Source organism: Salmo trutta, chromosome 36 (assembly GCF_901001165.1).
Source record: "Salmo trutta chromosome 36, fSalTru1.1, whole genome shotgun sequence".
Classification (NCBI taxonomy): domain Eukaryota; kingdom Metazoa; phylum Chordata; class Actinopteri; order Salmoniformes; family Salmonidae; genus Salmo; species Salmo trutta.
This window is the reverse complement of record NC_042992.1, coordinates 27,803,411-27,828,390: the sequence shown is the minus strand read 5'-3', so window position 1 is coordinate 27,828,390 and position 24,980 is coordinate 27,803,411. Positions and strand designations below refer to the sequence as shown.

Here is a 24,980-nt window from a genome sequence, read left to right as displayed (position 1 = left end):
CTGCTACAAAAAAAGAACATTCCAGAGGTAGCTTTATCAAAGTGGCTGAAAAAAGTGTTTCTCTGTTTTTTTAGGTGGATAATGTTCCCTTACATTATGAATGAGACTTATTCTACTCATCCTGACCTATGATATTTACATTTTAATAATTAAGCAGTTCTTATGAGGTTTAACACGTGCAAACGAAGAGGCTTAAACCCCTATATTAGATTGGTAAATTAAACCCCCCTTAAAAATATGTTAGTTATTTTCATAGCGGTAGAATACCTGATATTTTCTGCCTAGCTGAGCTGGGCGGGCAAGTCGTGGGTATTAAATAATTGAAGCTTAATTATTAAGCTTACTAGTTTCTTCAGCATCTTGTCTATGATGTCATTATGTGGAATGGACCAGTGGTTGGCATAGAAACAGGAGCAGGTGTGTGGGGGGGAGATTTATGGGGGTGGCACTTTGATATTCTGCTCAGGGAGACATGTCCAGTTACATGGAAAACATTATTTCAGCCTGTTGATTAGGGATAACAATGAGTCATGTTTCAACGATATATATATTTCTTACAGCTCATATCGAAGCTGTTCTATGCGAACATTGAATTGGAGCAGAGTAATACAAATATTGTTAACTTAAGTGTAGGCTATCACTGAAAGGGAGGCAATTCCTAGTATAGGCTATACATGTTTGCATGCGTGGTAAAGATCATTTTAATTAGAGTATGTAGACCTAATACAGCCAAAGCCTAGCATACATTAGTCGATTTGAAACAAACATACCATCATGTTATGAATATAAATAGGCTACACGTCATGGTTGCTTGCTTTCACATGTAGGCTACACATGATTTGAATTGTGTTGGGTGTGTGGGATGATGAGAGGGTGTGGTAGGCAACATCTAAACAAAATGGATGTTAATACTTTCAAATTGTTTGAAATAGGGGTGAAGATAAATGATTCACCTGAGAACCACTATAGCACCAATAAGATAGACCGTGGCAAGGTGCGTGAATGGTCTATTTATGCCGAGGACCAGAAATGTTCGACGGGGGGGGGGGGATCCACGATGCTACGTTTGGTACCCACTGAGGTGGTGCTTCTTGGTTCTCGCTTCTCGCTTCCTCTTCAGTCAGTTGGGTTACGGGGAGCCTATCCACGTTTGAGCAGCAGCAGCAGCACCAAACGTCCTGTCATCCCGTGGACACAATTCAAGCTGGGCATATAGTGAAAGCCAAATTCATATTTACGGTGAGATGATGCTGTTACCTTTACTAAAATGAAACTCAGCAAATTAGTTATAATTAGCCTACATAAGCCTAACGTTACTCCGTTGTTATCTGGATGTGCGTACATCCCGAAAGATCTTGCGCACGGGCCACGATTTAGGGTGTGAAAATCATCTTGTGTTTTATTGAAATGTAGCCTATCTATTTATGCGTCGATGCAGACTTAAATGGTGGATATTTCTTATTGCCTATTTAACATGACAGTATCCTGTCTAACATTATATCCACATCATCCCGCAGCCCTGCGTAAAAATGCAGTCACGACAATGCCATATCTCTACAAATAATGAGATTGGAACTGCGTTCGGTTTTAAATAATTAATTTGACCTAAAATAATATGTTGAATATTGAATTTAGATCAACAATTGAGCTAATTGCTTAAAGTCAGTTGTAAAAGACGCGCTGCTTTTGTTGTACTGCGTTAAATATTTAATTATTGGATACCCCAAAATAAATGATATTACTAGTGTACTATCTTAATTTTCGCAATCGTATTGCCTTGTGTTTTGACAAATGTGTTATAATTTTGCAATTGTCCTTCACGAAGGCGACTCATGGTGATTGTGTTGGTGGGGGGATGGTAAGGGGGATTCCATGTCGACTGAATGCCAACCGTCCGTAATGCAAGTTATTGGCAGACCATTTCTGACATAATAAACGTACATGTGTGACCTTGCAAAGATCTCAGATGGACCGTCATACTGAGGTCGAAGTAAAGCCGCGCTACTTTTGGCCAGCCAAGACATGTGCATGCTTTGCCTCCATCTATGACGACCTTGTCTCAGATGGCGCCATTTGTTGCTAATGTTCAACGGGTTTACTATTTCCCTTAACAAATACATATTTCCTTGACCATTAAAATAATCATTCCTGCACAACATAATTAGCATATATAGTGCCTATAGATTTAGATTTTTTGGCATGCAGAGGCGTCATGCCCAGTGGCACATGTCCCCACAAGTTTGTGAAAATATTACATTTTTTCTTAACATTTTTTCGCTACAAGCCACAGCAATTTTATGAAGTTGGCTTTAGCTAGCCCAGATAGGTTCCCAATCTCTCATAACTAGCTACCAAGAAGCCATTGCAGGCTATATATCATGTTAGAGTAGCTAGCTTGTCTATCTATCTTAGCTGGTATGCCTGGTGGCAAGGTTGGTAGACTTTAGAAAAGCAAGAAGTAACTAAATAAGACTCACATTCCTTTCAATCTTTTTCCCAGGCTACCCAATGAACTTGTCAAGGGGACGTTGGACTGTTGGGACTGACAGTCACAGGGCCTCTGGTTCAGGTCGTGGTCAGACTACCCCCTTGAATTTGTCACCTTCATGTGAGAAGTGGGATGGCACCCCAGTGCAGCCATTAGCAGTGTTCTATGGTGTGAGGGAATCGCTGGGGTAAAGTACTGGGACCCCAGGAAAGCAGGGTTTGCATTATAGGACCAATATGTGTTAAAGTGAGTCTTGTCCCCATCTCTGACCCCACATGTGCAACCGTGTGGACGTTACTGACTAAAATATAGCATATCTGGTGTGTATATTTACAGCGACAGTGTTTTTCTAAATAGATGGATGTGTTGTCATTGCTGTACCCAGTTTCATCCTCACTCTTGCTGCTTTTGGCAGGCACCTCTTAGGCTAAAGGGTCACCAAGTGGCTCTTTAATAATTTTGTCTGCCACCCTGTTGTCAGGAAGGAATTCCCTGAAGAAGGCTCTCACTCTCACTCTCTCTCTCTCAAGTTCTATCTCCCCTTTTCTAAATTGATCTCTTCCCTTCTGTCTGTGCATTGTATCATGTCCTGTCTCACTTCCTTTGCTTTCTTCCTTCCTCTCTAGACGTTTCTCTCACCTCCCATCTGCTCAGTCTCGAACCTCCCAAAGCTTTGAAATCAATCTGATTCTCTGAACACAGTCTTGATGCAAAAAGTTAATCCTCTCACTCCTGTACTATTGTTTTCCCTTCGTATAATCCCAACACATGACATGAGAGGATTAATAATCCTCATTAGCCATTTAAAGCAGTCACCGCTTTAAACACCCCAAAATTGCATTATAGGTAAAGAAGAGCATTAGAGCTTATCTCCAGTCCTTGTCAAAGATGAAGTGGACAGCTGTTTCAACAAAATACATATAGTTACTGGGTTTCAGCCTTGTACAATGGGCTTTTGGTACTTTGTTGTCAAGGAAAATGTGGCCACGTCCATAGATTGAGATAATAATGAATTGTAAAAAGCAGAAAGATAAAAGGACAAAGACATACAGCCCATCCCCCTAGGCAGCCAGTTCGAAACATTGCATTTGAAGCTCAGTTACAATTTGATTCTGTAAAAAATTGAGATTCTTGTATCAACACATCTATTCATCATTGTCTTACAAAATCCAATGCTATACTAATAAATGCTATATTTATTTGTTTCACATTTAGAGAAAGAGACCATTGCACGTTTACCGCAGTGATAGGCAGACATACTGTAGATAAAAGGCTCCCAAATAATATTGTTATCGGTGATGTTGATTGTATCAAAATATTCCCACCTTCTCTAATGGTGGCCACCATTTTAAATTTGACTTTGGGAACAGGAAACTGTCTCTCAGCATATATACGGTGCATTCACAATGTATTCAGACCCCTTGACTTTTTCCACATTTTGTTACGTTACAGCCATATTCTAAAATGGATTCAATTGTTTTTTCCCTCATCAATCTACACACAATACCCCATAATGACAAAAAAAAACACGTTTTTAGAAATGTTTGCAAATGTATTAAAAATACACAACTGAAATATTACATTTACATAAGTATTTAGAGTCTGTATTCAGACCCTTTACTCAGTACTTTGTTGAAGCACCTTTGGCAGCGATTACTGCCTTGAGTCTTCTTGGGTATGACACTACAAGCTTGGCACACCTGTATTTAGGGAGTTTCTCCCATTCTTCTCTGCAGATCCTCAAACTCTGTCAGATTGGATGGGGAGCATTGCTGCAAAGCTATTTTCAGTTCTCTCCAGAGATGTTCGGTTGGGTTCAAATCCGAGCCCTGGCTGGGCCACTCAAGGACATTCAGAGACTTGTCCCAAAGCCACTTCTGTGTTGTCTTGGGGATGTTGTCCTGTTGGAAGGTGAACCTTCGCCCCAGTCTGAGGTCCTGATCGCTCTCGAGCAGGTTTTCATCAAGGATCTCTCTGTACTTTGCTCTGTTCATCTTTCCCTCGATCCTGACTAGTCTCCCAGTCCCTGCCGCTGAAAAACATCCCCACAGCATGATGCTGCAACCACCATGCTTCACCGAAGGGATGGTGCCAGGTTTCCTCCAGACGTGACACTTGGCATTCAGGCCAAAGAGTTCAATCTTGGTTTCATCAGACCAGAGGATCTTGTTTCTCATGTTCTAAGTCCTTTAGGTGTCTTTTGGCAAGCTCCAAGCGGGCTGTCATGTGCTTTTTACAGAGGAGTGGCCTCTGTCTGGCCACTCAACCATAAAGGCCTGATTGGTGGAGTGCTGCAGAGATGGTTGTCCTTCTAGAAGGTTCTCCCATTTCCACAGAGGAACTCTGGAGCTCTGTCAGAGTGACCATCGGGTTCTTGGTAAACTCCCTGACCAAGGCCCTTCTCCCCAGATTGTTCAGTTTGGCCAAGCTGACAGCTCTAGGAAGAGTCTTGGTGGTTCCAAACTTCTTCCATTTAAGAGTTATGGAGGTCACTGTGTTCTTGGGGACCTTCAACGCTGTAGACATTTTTTGGTGCCCTTCCCCAGGTCTGCTCTCGAGTGGCGCAGCTGTCTAAGGCACTGCTTCACAGTCGTAGAGGTGTCACTACAGACACCCTGGTGTGAATCCAGGCTGTATCACAACCGGCCGTGATTGGTAGTCCAATACGGCGGCGCACTATTGGCTCAGCGTCGTCCAGTGTTGGCTGGTGTAGGCCGTCATTGTAATTAACAATTTGTTCTTAACTGACTTTCCTAGTTAAATAAAGGTTAAATACAAAATCTGTGCCTCAGCACAATCATGTGTCTGAGCTCTACAGACAATTCCTTAGACCTCATGGCTTGGTTTTTGCTCTGACATGCACTGTCAACTGTGGGACCTTATATAGACAGGTGTGTGCCTTTCCAAATCATGTCCGATCAATTGAATTTACCACAGTTGGACTCCAATCAAGTTGTAGAAACATCTCAAGGATGATCAATGGAAACAGGATGCGCCTGAGCTCAATTTCGAGTCTCATAGTAAAGGGTCTGAATACTTATGTAAATAAGGTATTCATGTTTTTTAATTTGAATACATTTGCAAACATTTATAAAAAAACTATTTTCGCTTTGTCATTATGGAGAATTGTGTGTAGATTGTTGAATATACACTGCTCAAAAAAATAAAGGGAACACTTAAACAACACAATGTAACTCCAAGTCAATCACACTTCTGTGAAATCAAACTGTCCACTTAGGAAGCAACACTGATTGACAATACATTTCACATGCTGTTGTGCAAATGGAATAGACAACAGGTGGAAAATATAGGCAATTAGCAAGACACCCCCAATAAAGGAGTGGTTCTGCAGGTGGGGACCACAGACCACTTCTCAGTTCCTATGCTTCCTGGCTGATGTTTTGGTCACTTTTGAATGCTGGTGGTGCTTTCACTCTAGTGGTAGCATGAGACGGAGTCTACAACCCACACAAGTGGCTCAGGTAGTGCAGCTCATCCAGGATGGCATATCAATGCGAGCTGTGGCAAGAAGGTTTGCTGTGTCTGTCAGCGTAGTGTCCAGAGCATGGAGGCGCTACCAGGAGACAGGCCAGTACATCAGGAGATGTGGAGGAGGCCGTAGGAGGGCAACAACCCAGCAGCAGGACCGCTACCTCCGCCTTTGTGCAAGGAGGAGCAGGAGAAGCACTGCCAGAGCCCTGCAAAATGACCTCCAGCAGGCCACAAATGTGCATGTGTCTGCTCAAACGGTCAGAAACAGACTCCATAAGGGTGGTATGAGGGCCCGACGTCCACAGTTGGGGGTTGTGCTTACAGCCCAACACCGTGCAGGACGTTTGGCATTTGCCAGAGAACACCAAGATTGGCAAATTCGCCACTGGCGCCCTGTGCTCTTCACAGATGAAAGCAGGTTCACACTGAGCACGTGACAGACGTGACAGAGTCTGGAGACGCCGTGGAGAACGTTCTGCTGCCTGCAACATCCTCCAGCATGACCGGTTTGGCGGTGGGTCAGTCATGGTGTGGGGTGGCATTTCTTTGGGGGGCCGCACAGCCCTCCATTTGCTCGCCAGAGGTAGCCTGACTGCCATTAGGTACCGAGATGAGATCCTCAGACCCCTTGTGAGACCATATGCTGGTGCGGTTGGCCCTGGGTTCCTCCTAATGCAAGACAATGCTAGACCTCATGTGGCTGGAGTGTGTCAGCAGTTCCTGCAAGAGGAAGGCATTGATGCTATGGACTGGCCCGCCTGTTCCCCAGACCTGAATCCAATTGAGCACATCTGGGACATCATGTCTCGCTCCATCCACCAACGCCATGTTGCACCACAGACTATCCAGGAGTTGGCGGATGCTTTAGTCCAGGTCTGGGAGGAGATCCCTCAGGAGACCATCCGCCACCTCATCAGGAGCATGCCCAGGCATTGTAGGGAGGTCATACAGGCACGTGGAGGCCACACACACTACTGAGCCTCATTTTGACTTGTTTTAAGGACATTACATCAAAGTTGGATCAGCCTGTAGTGTGGTTTTCCACTTTAATGTTGAGTGTGACTCCAAATCCAGACCTCCATGGGTTGATAAATTGGATGTCCATTGATTATTTTTGTGTGATTTTGTTGTCAGCACATTCAACTATGTAAAGAAAAAAGTATTTAATAAGATTATTTATTTCATTCAGATCTAGGATGTGTTGTTTAAGTGTTCCCTTTATTTTTTTGAGCAGTATATATACATATATATATACACTACTATTCAAAAGTTTGGGTTCACTTAGAAATGTTCTTGTTTTTGAAAGAAAAGCACATTTTTTGTCCATTAAAATAACATAAAATTGATCAGAAATACAGTATAGACATTGTTAATGTTGTAAATGACTACTGTAGCTGGAAATGACTCATTTTTAATGGAATATCTACGTAGGTGTACAGAGGCCCTTTATCAGCAACCATCACTCCTGTGTTCCGTTGGCACGTTGTGTTAAAAATCCAAGTTTATCATTTTAAAAGGCTAATTGATCATTAGAAAACCCTTTTGAAATTGTTAGCACAGCTGAAAACAGTGAACAGGCGACTCCGGAATGCTGGCCTTCTAGGCAGAGTTGCAAAGAAAAAGCCATATCTCAGACTGGCCAATAAAAATAAAAGATTAAGATGGGCAAAATAACACAGACACTGGACAGAGGAACTCTGCCTAGAAGGCCAGCATCCCGGAGTCACCTCTTCACTAAGTGTTATCCACATTTTACAGGCTTTTTACTTCCAGTATGGTCGATTCTGCATCTTAACATGTGAGAGTGGCCATTTTCAAATAAAGCAGTACAAGTCAAAAGCAACATTATTTGTGCATTGCACTAATACACACTTGGATTCATACTCTTACTTTATATTATTTCAAATGTCCTTTCCATATGTTTGAAAAAATATTGCTTTTGACTTATCCATGTCCACTAGGAATTGCTGCTACCTTTCTCAGTATGTCCCTGCTATAGTTTCCCTGGTGTTGAGTTGTTATCAGATGAACACCAGACACAATATGTCAACAGGAGAACAGCAAGCCATTCCTAATCAGTTCAGAGAGTGTAAATTGAGATAAGACGCTGCTTGGCAACTGCTTAGAAATACTCTCCCCCTAGCAACAGTAACAGGCTTACTCATTTATTGAGCATTATCGAGATGGAATGGTACTTAAAGGGGCAATCTGGGATTCGCAAAACAACAAATTGCTACCCCGCCACTTGTTTTGATAAAGAGCTGAAGGATGGAGCTATGTATACAAGGACTCCATTACATCACAATTATGGTTTCAAACATGTTTTAAACGATACAGTATTTGTTTACAATTATATTGACCCCAACCCTGATTCTGAAGTATGGTCCATGTGACTGACAGTGTGTTTGCGCTTTCCCTCTGTAGAGGAGCTGTCCATCACAGAGCGGGCCCTGTGATCCAATTCAGCTCATCTCTCCGCCACCCTGTTGAGGGTAAACTGTAACGCTACCTGACATAAACACTCCCCAGAGATTCCTGAGTTCACAACCTACTTTTCAGGTGATAAACCCCTGCCTTTGAGATTCCTCAACACTTCAATAATGGAGGACGGCTATCAGAACAAGACAGCCTTTATAAAGGGCGCCAAAGACATTGCCAAGGAGGTCAAGCGCCAGGCGGCCAAGAAAGTGGGCCGCGGTGTGGACAAGATGACCGACGAGTACAGCAAACGCTCATACGCCCGCTTTGAGGAAGACGACGACGATGACTACCCTGTAGTGCCTGGGGGGCAGGACGGTGGTTACTACCGGGGCGACAGCCAGGCAGCCAATGACGATGAAGGTGGCCACAGCGACTCTACAGAAGGTCATGACGAAGACGACGAGATCTACGAGGGCGAGTACCAGGGAATTCCCCGTGCTGACTCGAGCAAGGCTGCTGACGGCCTAGCAGGGGGAGATGGGCAGCAGTTCAGGGACATGGCACAGTTTGAGGGGGAGCGGCGGAAGGACCAAGAAGAGCTAGCCCAGCAGTACGAGACCATCCTGCAGGAGTGTGGCCATGGGAAGTTCCAGTGGACCCTCTATTTTGTGCTGGGGCTGGCGCTCATGGCAGACGGTGTGGAGATCTTCGTGGTGGGCTTTGTGCTCCCCAGCGCCGAGAAGGATATGTGTCTGTCAGAGGAAAGCAAGGGCATGTTGGGTAAGTGTGACCCTTAAACTGTGTATTTTTAACTGATTTGATTGATTTACGTGCTAGGTAAGTGAACCCTTACATTTTTTTGGAGCGTGTTGAAGACTGTATTTCTCTGATCGAGTGTCAAATGTGGGGGGGTTTATCGGTCCCAATGCAAATTCAATTAAACCCTGTCGTTCTGCGGTAATGCATGCTCTGCAGCTTGCTTTGATCTTGTCTCAGACACGTCTGTCTGTCTCCTGACACGTTCCTTCCTCTTCCGCTGACACAGAGAGTTCATTCTCACATAAAGGGGAAAACCATCTATAAATAGCCCCCTCCATGCCACACCTACCCCCTTTCACTGCCCTTGAGCTGTGTGTGTGTGTGTGTGTGTGTGTGTGTGTGTGTGTGTGTGTGTGTGTGTGTGTGTGTGTGTGTGTGTGTGTGTGTGTGTGTGTGTGTGTGTGTGTGTGTGACGGTGTCTTCCCACTCACACACCTAACCGCAGGTTCACACAATGCAATTGGCAGCAAGCACAAATGCAAGTCTTTTTAGAGGGGTACATTGCAAGACAGTCATTTATGTGAGTTTTGATAACAAAGTCTCAAGATGTGAGGGATTTACCGTAGAACTTTGAACCCAAACCGAAAAGATTAGCATTCTTGCATCGTTATTTTGTTGAAATATAATTTAATTTCTGAGAAATTAAGCTAATTTATTGCACCCAAATTGGCCATTTTAATATATAGGATTCATATAATATAAACGTTTGACCCTTTATTTTGATTCCTCATGTCTAACTCATTGTTAGAAAAAAGTTAGGTACTATATTTATGCAATATTATATGAATCCTATACATTTCAATGGAAATTTGGGTGCAAACAATTAGCATAACTTCAAAGAGGTCAAATGATATTTCAACAAAATAATGTTGCAGGAATGCTAATCTTATCTGTTTCTAACAACAGAAACGATTACAGAACAATCTGAGATGGGTGGGTGTCGAAATCCTCTTGTGCTTTTTGAGGTGGAACGACCCACGTGTTGTGCCGAAGGTTAGCAAATAAAGCAGCCGTATGCACAGGTCTGATTGAAACATGAATGTCTCTCATTGTCTCTTTCCGTCCTCTGCAGGTCTGATTGTTTATCTGGGAATGATGGTCGGAGCATTCGTGTGGGGTGGGCTCGCTGACCGGATCGGCCGACGGCAGTCCCTTCTTATCTGTCTCTCCATCAACAGCGTCTTCTCCTTCTTCTCCTCATTTGTTCAGGGCTACAGCACCTTTCTCTTATGCCGACTACTTTCTGGTGTTGGGTAAGATTCTGAAAACTGATGGATGGGGAATGAGTGACACACAGATGCAGGTGGGCTTAATGGGCTTAAGGGCTTTTTAGTGTAGTTGCAGTGCCTTTAGAAAGTATTCACACCCCTTGACTTTCCCCACATTTTGCTGTGTTACAGCCTGCATTTAAAATGTATTAAATTGAAATGTTGTGTCATTGGCCTACACACAATAGCCAGTAATGTCAAAGTGGAATTATGCTTTTTCATTTTTTTTTTTTACAAATGAATAAAAAATTTAAATTTGAAATGTAAATGTATTCAACCCCTTTGTTATTGCAAGCCTAAATAAGTTCACGAGTAAACATTTTCTTAATAAGTCACATAATAAGTTGCATGGACTCAATAATAGTGTTTAACATGATTTTTGAATATTGAATTTCTAACACAGATTCAACCACAAAGACCAGGGAGGTTTTCCAATGCCTCGCAAAGAAGGGCACATATTGGTAGATGGGTAAAAAAAATAAGCATACATTGAATATCCCTTTGAGCATGGTGAAGTTATTAATTACACTTTGGATGGTGTATCAATACACCCTGTCACTACAAAGATACAGGTGTCCTTCCTAACTTAGTTGCCAAAGAGTTAGAAAACCACTCAGGAATTTCACCATGAGGTCTTTAAATCAATGGTGACTTTAAAACAGTTACAGAGTTTAATGGCTGTGATAGGAGAAAACTGAGGATGGATCAACAACATTGTAGCTACTCCACACTACTAACCTAAATGAAAGAGTGAAAATAAGGAAGCCTGTATAGATATGTTTTACTTCTTCAAAACGTTAAAGTAAAACTGCAAAAAATGTGGCAAAGAAATGAACTTTCTGTCCTGAATACAAAGCGTTATGTTTGGGGCAAATCCAACACAACACATCACTAAGTACCGCTCATATTTTCAAGCATTGTGGTGGCTGCATCATGTTATTGGAATGCTTGTTTTTTAGGATAAAAAGGAACAGATTAGAGCTAAGCACAGGCAAAATTCTAGAGGAAAACCTGCTTCAGTGTGCTTTCCTACAGACACTGTGAGACAAATTCACCTTTCAGCAGGATAATAACCTGAAACACAAGGCCAAATATACAGTGGAGATGCTTACCAAGATGACATTGAATATTCCTGAGTGACCTAGTTACAGTTAATTTTGAATATCTATGGCAGTACTTGAAAATGGCTTTCTAGCAGTGATCAACAACCAACTTCACAGAGCATGAAGAATTTTAAAATGAGTAATGTGCAAATATTTTACAATCCAGGTTTGCAAAGCTCTTAGAGACTTACCCAGAAAGACTCTGAGCTGTAATCGCTGCCAAAGGTGATTCTAACATGTATTGACTCACAGGTGTGAATACTTATGTAAATTAGATATTTTGTATTTAATTTTCCCCAAATTTGCAAAAATTTCTAAAAACATGTTTTCACTTTGTCATTACGGGATACTGTGTGTTGATGGTTGAGAATTTTTTTGATTTGAATTCAGGCTGTAACACAACAAAATGTGGAATAATTCAAGGGGTATGAATACTTTCTGAAGGCACTGTTTATAATTAGGAGAGTTAGATTTTCTTGGCTTTAATGCTAAGAATGACCTTTCATCCAAATAGCACCATCTCGGAACCTATGTAGCACTCCTACCACCAAATATTCTCTTCAAGTTTGATTTCATTTAACCTCCAGTGGTTTGTTTCTCTATGCTAATCCTTTCAGGATCGGTGGTTCCATCCCCATTGTGTTCTCCTACTACTCAGAGTTTCTGGCCCAGGAGAAACGTGGGGAGCACCTCAGTTGGCTCTGCATGTTCTGGATGATTGGTGGCATCTATGCCTCAGCTATGGCATGGGCCATCATCCCACACTATGGTGAGTAGCCTATGGCAGGAATTCAATCATCACGAATATGGCCCCAAAAGTGCTCAAAGTGCCTTACCACAAAGTTGTATCTAGTGATTACGCAGGGATACAGTTTGTGCTTCGTCCCATTTTTCTCTCTCTGCTCCTCTCCTTCCAGGCTGGAGTTTCCAAATGGGGTCAGCGTACCAGTTCCACAGCTGGCGTGTGTTCGTCCTGGTGTGTGCATTTCCCTCTGTTGCGGCTATTGCTTCTCTCACCACCATGCCAGAAAGCCCTCGCTTCTTCTTAGAGGTAAGCAAGGGTCGCTTTCTCATAAGTCCATATAAAAGCAGTTTACCCAAGTCCAATTCTAACCTCAATAATTTGATGCCTTATATATCATTACATGAGTTGGCTATTGAACAGCAGTAAATATTGCAGATCATACCTTTAAAGGCACAATCTGGGATATTGTTCATTTAGTATTTTCAATTTTTCAGATATACAGTGCATTCAGGAAGTATTTAGACCCTTTTTCTTTCTTTAGACTGTTTCCACATTTTGTTACGTTACAGCTTTATTCTAAAATGGATTAAATAAAAATGTTCCTCATCAATCTACACACAATACCCCATAATGACAAAGGAAAAACAGGTTTATAGAAATTTTTGCAAATGTAAAAACAGAAATACCTTATTTACATAAGTATTCAGACCCTTTGCTATGAGAATCGAAATTGAGATCAGGTGCATCCTATTTGCATTGATCATCCTTGAGATGTTTCTACAACTTGATAGGAATCCACCTGTGGTAAATTCAATTGATTGGACATGATTTGGAAAGGGGCACACACCTGTCTATATAAGATCCCACAGTTGGCAGAACATGTCAAAGCAAACACCAAGCTCTGAGGTTGAAGGAATTGTTCGTAGAGCTCCGAGACAGGATTGTGTCGAGGCACACATACAATAGTCCATAATGTCAAAGTGTAATTATGTTTTTAGAATTTTTTTACAAATTAATAAAAAATGAAAAGCTGAAATGTCTTGAGTCAATAAGTATTCAACCCCTTTGATGTTGCAAGCCTAAATAAGTTCAGAAGTAAATATTTTTTTAACAAGTCACATAATAAGTTGCATGGAATCAGTCTGTGTACAATAATAGTTTAGCATGATTTTTCAATGACTACTTCATCTCTGTACCCCACACATACAATTTTCTGTAAGGTCCCTCAGTCGAGCAGTGAATTTCAAACACAGATTCAACAACAAATACCAGGGAGGTTTTCCAATGCCTTGCGATGAAGGGCACTTATTGGTAGATGGGAGGGGAAGCATACGTTTAATATCTCTTTGAGCATGGGAAAGTTATTAATTACACTTTGGATGGTGTATCAATACACCCTGTCACTACAAAGATACAGGTGTCCTTCCTAACTTAGTTGCCAAATAGTTAGAAAACCGCTCAGGAATTTCACCATGAGGTCTTTAAATCAATGGTGACTTTATAACAGTTACAGAGTTTAATGGCTGTGATAGGAGAAAACTGAGGATGGATCAACAACATTGTAGCTACTCCACAATACTAACCTAAATGAAATAGTGAAAATAAGGAAGCCTGTATAGATATGTTTTACTTCTTCAAAACGTTAAAGTAAAACTGCAAAAAATGTGGCAAAGAAATGAACTTTCTGTCCTGAATACAAAGCGTTATGTTTGGGGCAAATCCAACACAACACATCACTAAGTACCGCTCATATTTTCAAGCATTGTGGTGGCTGCATCATGTTATTGGAATGCTTGTTTTTTAGGATAAAAAGAAACAGAATAGAGCTAAGCACAGGCAAAATTCTAGAGGAAAACCTGCTTCAGTGTGCTTTCCTACAGACACTGTGAGACAAATTCACCTTTCAGAAGGATAATAACCTAAAACACAAGGCCAAATATACAGTGGAATTGCTTACCAAGATGACATTGAATATTCCTGAGTGGCCAATTTACAATTTCGGCTAGAAAATCAATGGCAGTACTTGAGATTGAATTTCTCTGCGGAAATGGGAGAACCTTCCAGAAGGACAACCATCTCTGCAGCACTCCACTAATCAGGCCTTTATGGTAGAGTGGCCAGAAGGAAGCCACTTCTCAGTAAAAGGCACGACAGCTCTCTTGAGTTTGCCAAAAGGCACCTAAAGGACTCTCAGACCATGAGAAACAAGATTCTCTGGTCTGATGAAACCAATATTGAACTCTTTGGCCTGAATGCTCTAGAGTGCTCAGGACCTCAGACTGGGGCAAAGGTTCACCTTCCAACAGGACAACGACCCTAAGCACACAGCCAAGACAACGCAGGAGTGGCTTCGGGACAGGTGTCTGAATGTCCTTGAGTGGCCCAGCTAGAGCCAGGACTTGAGCCCAATCGAACATCTCTGGAGAGACCTAAAAATAGCTGTGCAGGCGATGCTCCCCATCCAACCTGACAGAGCTTGAAAGGATCTGCAGAGAAAAATGGGAGAAACTCCCCAAATACAGGTGTGCAAAGCTTGTAGCGTCATACCCAAGAAGACTCAAGGCTGTAATTGCTGCCAAAGGTACTTCAACAAAGTACTGAGTAAAGGGTCTGAATACTTACGTAAATTTGAATTATTGTACATTTGTTTTGCAAACATTTCTGTAAACCTGTTTTTGCTTAGTCATTATGGGGTATTATTTGTAGATTGATGAGGGAAAAAACGATGGAATCCATTTTAGAAAAAGGCTGTAACGTAACAAAATGTGGAAAAGTCAAGAGGTCTGAATACTTTCTGAATGCACTGTACACATCGATTATTGATCTTAACACGACTTACTCTAGTAGCATAACCCAAAATATAAGGTTTTATTGCAAATTAATGGAAATTATATTAAGGCACATTACAGTACACCCTTAGATACTTCACACAGACATGATGTTTCACAATACTCGTAATGTGTTTCAACTGTAAGTGTTTTTGATGAAATATGCAATCATTTCTCAACAGAACGGCAAACACGACGAAGGCTGGATGATTCTGAAACAAGTTCACGACACCAACATGAGAGCAAAGGGACACCCAGAGAAGGTGTTTTCTGTGAGTATTTCTGAGACAAATATGTAAAGTCTTTGAATTAAATGGTTCTTCTGCAAAAAGGGTTTATGAAGTTGTGTTGGCCTGTCTAGAGGTTGACCGATTAATCAGAATGACCGATTAATTCGGGCCGATTTCAAGTTTTCATAACAATCGGTATTTTTGGCCACCGATTTGCCTATTATTTATTATTATTATTTTTTGTTATATATATATTTTTTTACACCTTTTTTTAACTAGGCAAGTCAGATTAAGAACACATTCTTATTTTCAATGACGGCCTAGGAACGGGGGTTAACTGCCTTGTTCAGGGGGGATTCGGGGATTCGTTTTTGCAACCTTCTGGTTACTAGTCCAACGCTCTAACCACCTGCCTTACATTGCACTCCATGAGGAGCCTACATGGCAGGCTGACTAGCTGTTACGCGAGGGCAGCAAGAAGCCAAGGTAAGTTGCTAGCTAGCATTAAACTTATCTTATAAAAAACGATCAATCTTAACATAATCACTAGTTAGCTACACATGGTTGATGATATTACTAGTTTATCTAACGTGTCCTGCGTTGCATATAATCGATGCGGTGCCTGTTAATTTCTCATCGAATCACAGCCTACATCGACAAACGGGTGATGATTTAACAAGCGCATTTGCGAAAAAAGCACTGTCGTTGCACCAATGTACCTAACCATAAACATCAATGCCTTTCTTTAAAAAGTATATATTTTTAAACCTGCATATTTAGTTACTATTGCCTGCTAACATGAAATTGTGTCAGTGCTCTTGCGTTCATTGCCTGGCTTGTTGCGAACTAATTTGCCATAATTTTACGTAATTATGACATACCATTGACGGTTGTGCAATGTAACAGGAATATTTAGACTTAGGGATGCCACCCGTTAGATAAAATACGGACCGGTTCCGTATTTCACTGAAAGAAAAAAACCTTTTGTTTTCGAAATGATAGTTTCCGGATTCGACCATATTAATGACCTAAGGCTCGTATTTCTGTGTGTTTATTATATTATAATTAAGTCTATGATTTGATAGAGCAGTCTGACTGAGCGGTGGTAGGCACCAGCAGGCTCGTAAGCATTCATTCAAACAGCACTTTCGTGCGTTTTGCCAGCAGCTTTCGCAATGCATTGCGCTGTTAATGACTTCAAGCCTGTCAACTCCCAAGATTAGGCTGGTGTAACCGATGTGAAATGGCTAGCTAGTTAGCGGGTGTGCGCTAATAGCGTTTCAAACGTCACACGCTCTGAGACTTGGAGTAGTTGTTCCGCTTGCTCTACATGGGTAACGCTGCTTCGAGGGTGGCTGTTGTCGGTGTTCCTGGTTTGAGCCCAGGTAGGAGAGAGGAGAGGGACGGAAGCTATACTGTTACACTGGTAATACTAAAGTGCCTATAAGAACATCCAATAGTCAAAGGTATATGAAATACAAATCGTATAGAGAGAAATAGTCCTAGAATTCCTATAATAACTACAACCTAAAACTTCTTACCTGGGAATATTGAAGACTCATGTTAAAAGGAACCACCAGCTTTCATATGTTCCCATGTTCTGAGCAAGGCACTTAAACGTTAGCTTTCTTACATGGCACGTATTGCACTTTTACTTTAATCTCCAACACTTTGTTTTTGCATTATTTAAACCAAATTGAACATGTTTCATTATTTATTTGAGGCTAAATTGATTTTATTGATGTATTATATTAAGTTAAAATAAGTGTTCATTCAGTATTGTTGTAATTGTCATGATTACAAATAAATAAAAAAATTGGCCGATTAATCGGTATCGGCTTTTTTTGGTCCTCCAATAATCGGTATCGGCATGGAAAAATCATCATCGGTCGACCTCTAGTCCTGTCCTAGCTGTTTGTTTTTGTGTCACCTCGTCCCCAGGCTGGAAGTATCTGATGAGACTATTATTTGTTTACTGCATATGCTAGACCTACTATTTTTGGTTCGTTTCTTTACCACCCCAAACGAGAAGTTCCCTCACAGGAAAATTGAGTTGTTCTAATCTGATCTAATTTAATGTATACATGTACTGCATACAGATGAGTTGAAAATGGAAGGTCTTATTTTCCCAGGTCACTACCATTAAGACTGTAAAGCAGATGGATGAGCTGGTGGACATGGGAGGAGACATATCAACTTTGCGACGCTATAAATTGAAGCTGACCAGCCTATTCCACCAGGTAAGCGTCATGTTTAAGATCCTATACAGGTATGAGAATATGATGGTTTTATGTGTATATATATTATATTTCATACAGTATATGTTTATTTACTGTATGAGACTGCATAGATTATGTACGCCACTTAGCACGCGTTTTATCCGAAACGACCAAAGCCCAATTTCTGCTAAGTGGGTTTTATAGTGTGTTTTTATGTTTTTAAACCGAGTCAGCTGTAAAACCTAGGTGCATATCTTAGTAATTTTCTGTGGGTTGCTATAGGTGCGGAGTAACTTCTTGGCCATCTTCAATCCAGAATACAGAAGGACCACCTTCATGATGATGGCTGTCTGGTTTACCATGTCGTTCAGGTAGCAGAACCAGGGCCATGACCTTAGTTGTTATCAGTGGCCTGTGCACAAACTGGTTCTTTTCTGATCAATCAGAAAACTTAAGAAATGTTTTATCATATCAAATCTAAAAAGGTTTATACAAAATGGTGTCTCCTGCCATCTTAACAGACTGGCCGTTGAGGTTCATACTTATCTCAACTGATTTCAACATAGTGAAAAATGAAGAAACATAGTCATGTTTATTTGGTTAAACTACTTTTGTATTTGACTTCTCCCCCAGCTACTATGGGCTGACAGTGTGGTTCCCTGACATGATCAAGTACATCCAGAAGCAGGAATATGCCTCGCGCACCAAGTTCTTCACCAAGGAGCGAGTGGAGCATGTCACTTTTAACTTTACCTTGGAGAACCAGGTGCACCGCCAAGGACAGTACTTCAACGACAAGTCAGTCCTCATGATATTACACAGAACTTTATGAATTTGCAAAATGCCATTCTGAATCTAATCAGGAATGGTTAACTGTGCTGGCCTTAATTTCACAACTATGCAATGGACACTAATTGGTAGACGACTCTAATACAGCTGGGCCATTAAATACAAGGTCTTTCTTACTTTACCATTGTCTGCAAGGTTCATCAACCTTAAGATGAAGTCCATGGTGTTTGAGGACTCAGTGTTTGAGGAGTGCTACTTCGAGGACATCACCTCTAGCAGAAGCTTCTTCAGAAACTGCACCTTTATCGCAACTCTCTTTTACAATACAGGTAAAGTCTCTCCCAAAACAAGAAGCATAAAACGATACAGAGTAGAGCTTAGAATATTTAGGAGCCCAGTCCATGCCTAGCATTGACCTGGGCAGTATCCTACCCATGGCCCATTCTTGACACCTCTCTTGCTTTCAATTCCCTTGTCAGACTTGTTCCAGAACAGAATCATCAACAGCAAACTGGTAAACAGCACCTTCCTACACAACAAGGAAGGCTGTCTGTTGGACTTCACTGATGACAACAACGCCTACATGATCTACTTTGTCAGTTTCCTGGGCACATTGGCCGTGTTACCCGGCAACATTGTGTCAGCCCTGCTGATGGACAAAATTGGACGTCTGAGGATGTTGGGTATGTCACGCCTTCATGAATGTGTTATTAATGCTTTATACAACATTCAAAGAAAAGGTTCTTCTTGTGAGATTATACATCTGGTGATACATGAACCATGCTGGCTTTACTATACCACAGTATTTCATGATTAGCCTACTACAGAAAGAGCCCTTATCTTTGATTTTTTTTCTCTCTCTTTCTCTTCGCCCTCAATCTCTTTTCCTACACAGCGGGATCAAGTGTCATATCTTGTGTCAGCTGTTTCTTCTTGTCATTCGGCAGTACCGAGTCGGGAATGATCGCCCTCTTATGTCTCTTTGGCGGCATCAGCATAGCTTCCTGGAATGCCCTGGATGTGTTGACTGTGGAACTGTACCCCTCAGATAAAAGGCAAGCGCACCTACCTCACATTTTTTAAAGTGTTACAGCTCCTTCTTGCACAGTGTATAAAGGGGTATTTTATGCAGTTGGATTTATTGAAAACGTATTTAAGTTTACATGTTAAGTTCTGAGAAGTTACCCTGACAATTTCCATTATCTTCTCTTTTTTAGGACCACTGCATTTGGCTTCTTAAATGCCCTTTGCAAGCTGGCTGCTGTCCTCGGCATAAGCATCTTTCAGTCCTTCGTAGGCATCACCAAGGCTGTGCCCATCTTGTTCGCTGCGGGCGCACTCGCAGCCGGCAGTTTCCTGGCTCTAAAGCTGCCTGAAACACGGGGCCAGGTGCTGCAGTAGCACAATTCACCACCAGAAGGCAGAAGAGTGTAGCTGCAGTGGCCACATTGCAACCAGGACCCAACCAACCATACAATCTCAGCCCATTAAACACCAAAAAACTGACTATCGTCAACAGTATCACAACAGTCCCAGATTACTGAGAATAAATGAGGATAGCATCATACTTAAAATGCTGGTGTAACCCATTTAGCCAGCACAGACTAGCTGACATCACCACAGCATAAAATAGCACATTGGGTTTTCTTCTAAGAGATCCTACAGGTTAGACGGAATGAAATCCTGCCAACACAGATACAAGTTTATAAACCACTGCCAAAGGATGCAAAGATACTGCTTGATAGCTACAATGCTGAATGGGGATAAATTGATCACAGATACTTCCCAACAAAAGAGATCAAACATCTATACACCCTCAATTTATTCTAGCATCCATAGCTGACCATCATGCCATTCAAATAAGGTTACAGATGCCCTCCAATAGATTTCCACCTGAAAATAGCTTTCACTGTAACTTAGCTTCCTACTGAAAAGGCGGAGCTCAAATGAATACTTGAATATTAAATAGATGTTTTTCAGCTTTGGCTGATTATAATAGTGGTGAATCATACTTCAAAGCTTCTTGTCCTTTGTAATCTGAATGGACTTGATGAGTGAAAGCCGTATGATAGAAGCCCATTTGTTGATCAGGCTATTGCTTGCATCTTATATCCTCTGTCCTTTAGGATCTGGGAGGAAGAAAGGACAGGATCATTGTCATTTAAATCTCTTATTGGCTTCCTCTGAAAGAGAATATTACAAACAATATTTCCCTTACCAGGTGACATGCACCAAGCTCCCTGCTTCAAAATAATGAGATATATTATTTGTCCAAACGTGGCATTGATACTAGTTATGTTATCATATAGAAAACAGACTGTACATGTGTGTTGAAGGTATATTGTAAGAATTGAAATAACGACATGACCAATAACTGGTAAATATTTTAGCTTATTTATTGATGGCAATTTGAAGGGATCGTTTTTAGTTTTATATTCGTATTTATTATGGATCCCCATGCACACTAAACAATTACTGTATTTGTTTTTCTGCATCAGATTTACTTCAAGCAGTGAAATACTGCATATGTCTAAATCATTTTATGTTGTGTGTGTATGAGGGAGATGGAGAAAGAGTTACATCATGTGTATCCTTCTGTATGGTTCTTGTAATTGGTTATATGAGACCTCTGGGACACTCATTCATGTACATTGATCTACATTGATAAAGTGCATCATTTGGACCCTGTAAAGTTATTGGACCGCCAGACAAATACGAGTGAATACGATAACAACCTATTTAACACAGTGGAGATATCCTTTCATTTTGAAAATCTACAATATTGTTACTTTGAAATAACGAATACGTCAATGAGTCCAGGATTACAACTCATGCTTCCTGCGTATCACACAGTGGTCTTATGCTCTCTTTGCATCAGCATTCAATTTAGCAGAGGCCAACATGTGCCCTGCCCTCTGCTGTCTATTAAGGCAGAACATTATACCTAGGAGGACCGAAGTCAGCCCGTTCAGTCGCCAAGCAATGCAGTATTAATGAAGCACAAATGAATCCATGTACACTGTTACGAAGCACATTATCCTTCAGTCATACGGCTCATGTGAATATAGCAACTAGTCACTCTCAGATTCATTTGAAGGGCTCAATTAAATGCAAACTGGTTTTTTTCCCACCGTAGTATTAAACACTATTTTCCCTGTGATAAGAAATGTAAAATGTATTCCCCCCCCAAAAAAACGAAAACAATTCCCTTCAGAGGGAGGGCATGTATGTTGGCAAGGCAGGCTTGGTTGAATCTGGCCCTTTGTTGATTATTATGTGCTTACTTGTCACCATGTCCACGCCATCCCTTTTAATCTTTGTGTCACAAGTGTGGTGACAATCAGTGAGAGAGCTGATCTCTCCATTGCTCAGCTGTAGTGTGAGTGTGATATCTGACTGCAGGGAGATTGGGCTTGTTAAATGTGTGGCCTGTGGGATTTCTCTGTTGCTGTGTGCTTGGTACAAGAGCAGTGTCTTCCAGTGGTACTGGAATTATTTCTTCAAATCGGATCTCTTTAGTGTTGCGTATGTCTGTATGTGACATCTATTGTTATTTGTGTGTGCACATAACTGACAAACTTGTTCTAGACCTAGTGTGTTTGAGTGAGTTTGCGAAAGATAAGTGTAAAACAATGTGTAGATTGAATTTGTGATCTCTGTTGTGCTCTCTATGTGTGAGTGCGTGCATGTGTGTGTGCGTGCATGTGTGAGTGTGAGTGCCAAATATTTTTCTACTTCTGTTCTGGTGTTTTCATCCCTAAGAACGAGCACAGGTCAATAGGGGCCATTATAACATATCTATGAACTAAAAGACTAATGCAATAGATATCTAGATCAATGTGATGTTCTTTATAGTGTCAGCCTTGGGCGCTCTTTTGCTGATTGGGTCTCCGCCAAACAAATGTTTTCCTCTGAAAAGCGATATTTTGTCTCTGTGATTGCCTGACAAAGCAAATTCAAATGACGTGTGTTACCAATTGCAGAGTGGTTTTGGGGAGTGTCAAAATCCCAGCCATTATCCCGTTCAGATGCATGTAGTTTCCAGCATAAGAATCTGGACTCTAGTTTTAGACCCATCAACCTTTAAACTTTTCTCTGTTCATATCTCTCTAAGATCAAAGGTCCCTGTGGCAGGCTTGTCAAAATAGCCTTCACAGTAAGCAGGATGTTAAGCGTGCTTGTAGTGTATGATCTCTCTGGCTGTTCGTATTCCTGGTCTGTTTGTCCAAAGCAGGAGCTGCTTTTGTATTGCTGTCGTATGGTGACACTTTGGGTCTTTATGTACAGTATCAGTTCCACGACCGCTTTTGGTCAGAGTGGGATGACTTGGTGCAAGTTTAGTCTGTGTTTTTTAAAGTATGCTGTTGTTGGTAAGTCTGGTGATCCTGTTAAATGGTTGTACTTCTCTCTGCTTTCAGTGGAGGTTAAAGTTCAAGGAGAAAAGAAATCAAAGCAATAAAAGGGATATGTTTCACCCTTTCCTAGTGAACAGGCACAAGCATAGATGGGTTTCCAAAAGTAAGTATTTCAAAATGGCCGCCATGTTTTCATCAAAAGAGCGCCCTCAGTAAATTAAAGCTCATGTCCACTTAGATGAAACTGCCGTTTTTTTAATGTGACTTAAAAATCAACGTGTAATCATTGTACTGTGTGTAGAAACTGTAGATGTTTGTACGTATGAGTATAAAATATGTGGACAAAAAAAGATCAAGGAAAACACTTTGACAATACTGTCAACATGACAGAACACTATTGTATGTTGTCTTTGTTTTGTAAATGACATTTAAGAAAAAACGTGAATAAATTCTTCAGTAATCACTCCCATGGGATGTTGAGAATATTTTACAGTGATGCTGACCAGGTGCTGTGTGTATTTTATGTGAGAATTGTTACTTATGATGGGTTTCAAATTTGTGGGCCATTTGTCTATCCAGTTCTATGAAGAAAATAATAAACTACTATGGACGTAAAAACAAAGTCCTTTCCCTGTTTGTGATAAGGAAATTGTGTGCGTGTGTGTGTCACCGTAGGAATCAACAATGCTGAATGATGCTCTAAAATTTGTAACAAACACAAGGCCTCTTACACATCACTGTTCCTTCTATCAGTTAGCAGGATGGCCGTCCTTAACTGTAAGGCCACAGACTCACTGTTATATGTTTGTCTAGAAGGCCATTTTAGGTTCCGCTGCCAAAATAGTGACGCACTTAACGTACCCAACAGAGTCATGGAAATGACCGTCTAAGATCAATGAACTGTATTTTATCTATTGTTCCCAACACAGTGCTTGTAGCTGTGCTACCCCATTATCTTGGAACACTTTGCAGAAGGGTTTACAACTCGATCATTTTATTCTGATTGATGATTTTAAATCCCAGATTGGAGGGATGTGCTGACCACAGATTGTACATGTTTTTAAACCTGCTCTCTTATGCACTTTGCACTGTTTTAACTTCCATTCATTGTTATTTTTAGGTTGTGTTGTGTCTCATGTGTAACTAACGATAAGTGTGCTGCTTGCTTGGGCTCATATGAAAATGAGATCTCAATGTGACTTTTCTGCATAAATAAATGATTATTCGTAATATTATATTTAACACATTCTTGTCATCATGAAATGTTTACATTGTGTAATTTTGAATTTACTCGGACACATTCTCTGCAGCAGTAATCACTCACATTTTGAAAACTACTGTGCAACATGCTGGGACAAGGATTACATTCATAGAATTCAGCATAATAGTGAATCTACGATTACAGAATTATTCAACAGAAAAACAAATGTCTCTCTTGTATGCATTGGTAAAAAGCTGTTGATAGTGGTGCAGGATGTTGTAATAGTTGTATAGACTGAGCCAGGCCTTGAGCTATTCTGAGTCATGAGGACTGAGGCCAGTGTTGACGTTATGATGATAGAGGGATATTAGCTGCGTGTTATGAGGGAGGAGAGAAGAGAGGCTGATTATTGGCCGGATGTTCAGCCTTATTGTGACTATGACAACACACATCATATCAGAGGTTCTCTTACTCCTCATCTCTCTCTGTGGCACACACACACACTATTTGCGTCTCTTCCTCTCCCTGTTCTGAGTGCAGCTCCCCCTCACATGGGCTCCCGAGTGGAGCTGCGGTCTAAGGCACTGCATCTTAGTGCAAGAGGCGTCACTACAGTCCCTGGTTTGAATCCAGTCTGTATCACATCCGTCCGTGATTGGGAGTCCCATAGGGTGGCGCACAATGGCCCTGCGCTGGCCGGGGTAGGCTGTCATTGGAAATAAGAATTTGTTTTTAACTGACTTGCCTAGTTAAATAAAGGTCAAATAAAAAAAATAAAAATAAAAATATATATATATATATATATATATATATATATATATATATATATATATATGACTGTGGCTAAGGGTTCAATCCCAGCTCCTAGCTGTGTGATTGGTACATTCCCAGCTCCTAGCTGTGTGATTGGTACATTCCCAGCTCCTAGCTGTGTGATTGGTACATTCCCAGCTCCTAGCCGTGTGATTGGTACATTCCCAGCTCCTAGCCTGGTGATTGGTACATTCCCAGCTCCTAGCCAT

At 41.1% G+C, this 24,980-nt stretch overlaps 1 protein-coding gene across 1 annotated transcript; it reads left to right on the top strand.

Moving 5' to 3' along the window:
* Positions 1-1,086: 1,086 nt before the first annotated feature.
* Positions 1,087-22,845, top strand: LOC115175770 (synaptic vesicle glycoprotein 2A). Its single transcript, XM_029735255.1, has 13 exons — positions 1,087-1,239; positions 8,405-9,181; positions 10,293-10,473; positions 12,209-12,360; positions 12,509-12,642; positions 15,347-15,436; positions 17,527-17,634; positions 17,896-17,984; positions 18,247-18,411; positions 18,598-18,731; positions 18,882-19,085; positions 19,298-19,457; positions 19,620-22,845. The coding sequence occupies exons 2-13, from the start codon at positions 8,581-8,583 to the stop codon at positions 19,801-19,803; spliced, it is 2,202 nt and encodes a 733-aa protein (XP_029591115.1). The 5' UTR covers positions 1,087-1,239; positions 8,405-8,580; the 3' UTR covers positions 19,804-22,845.
* Positions 22,846-24,980: the final 2,135 nt, after the last annotated feature.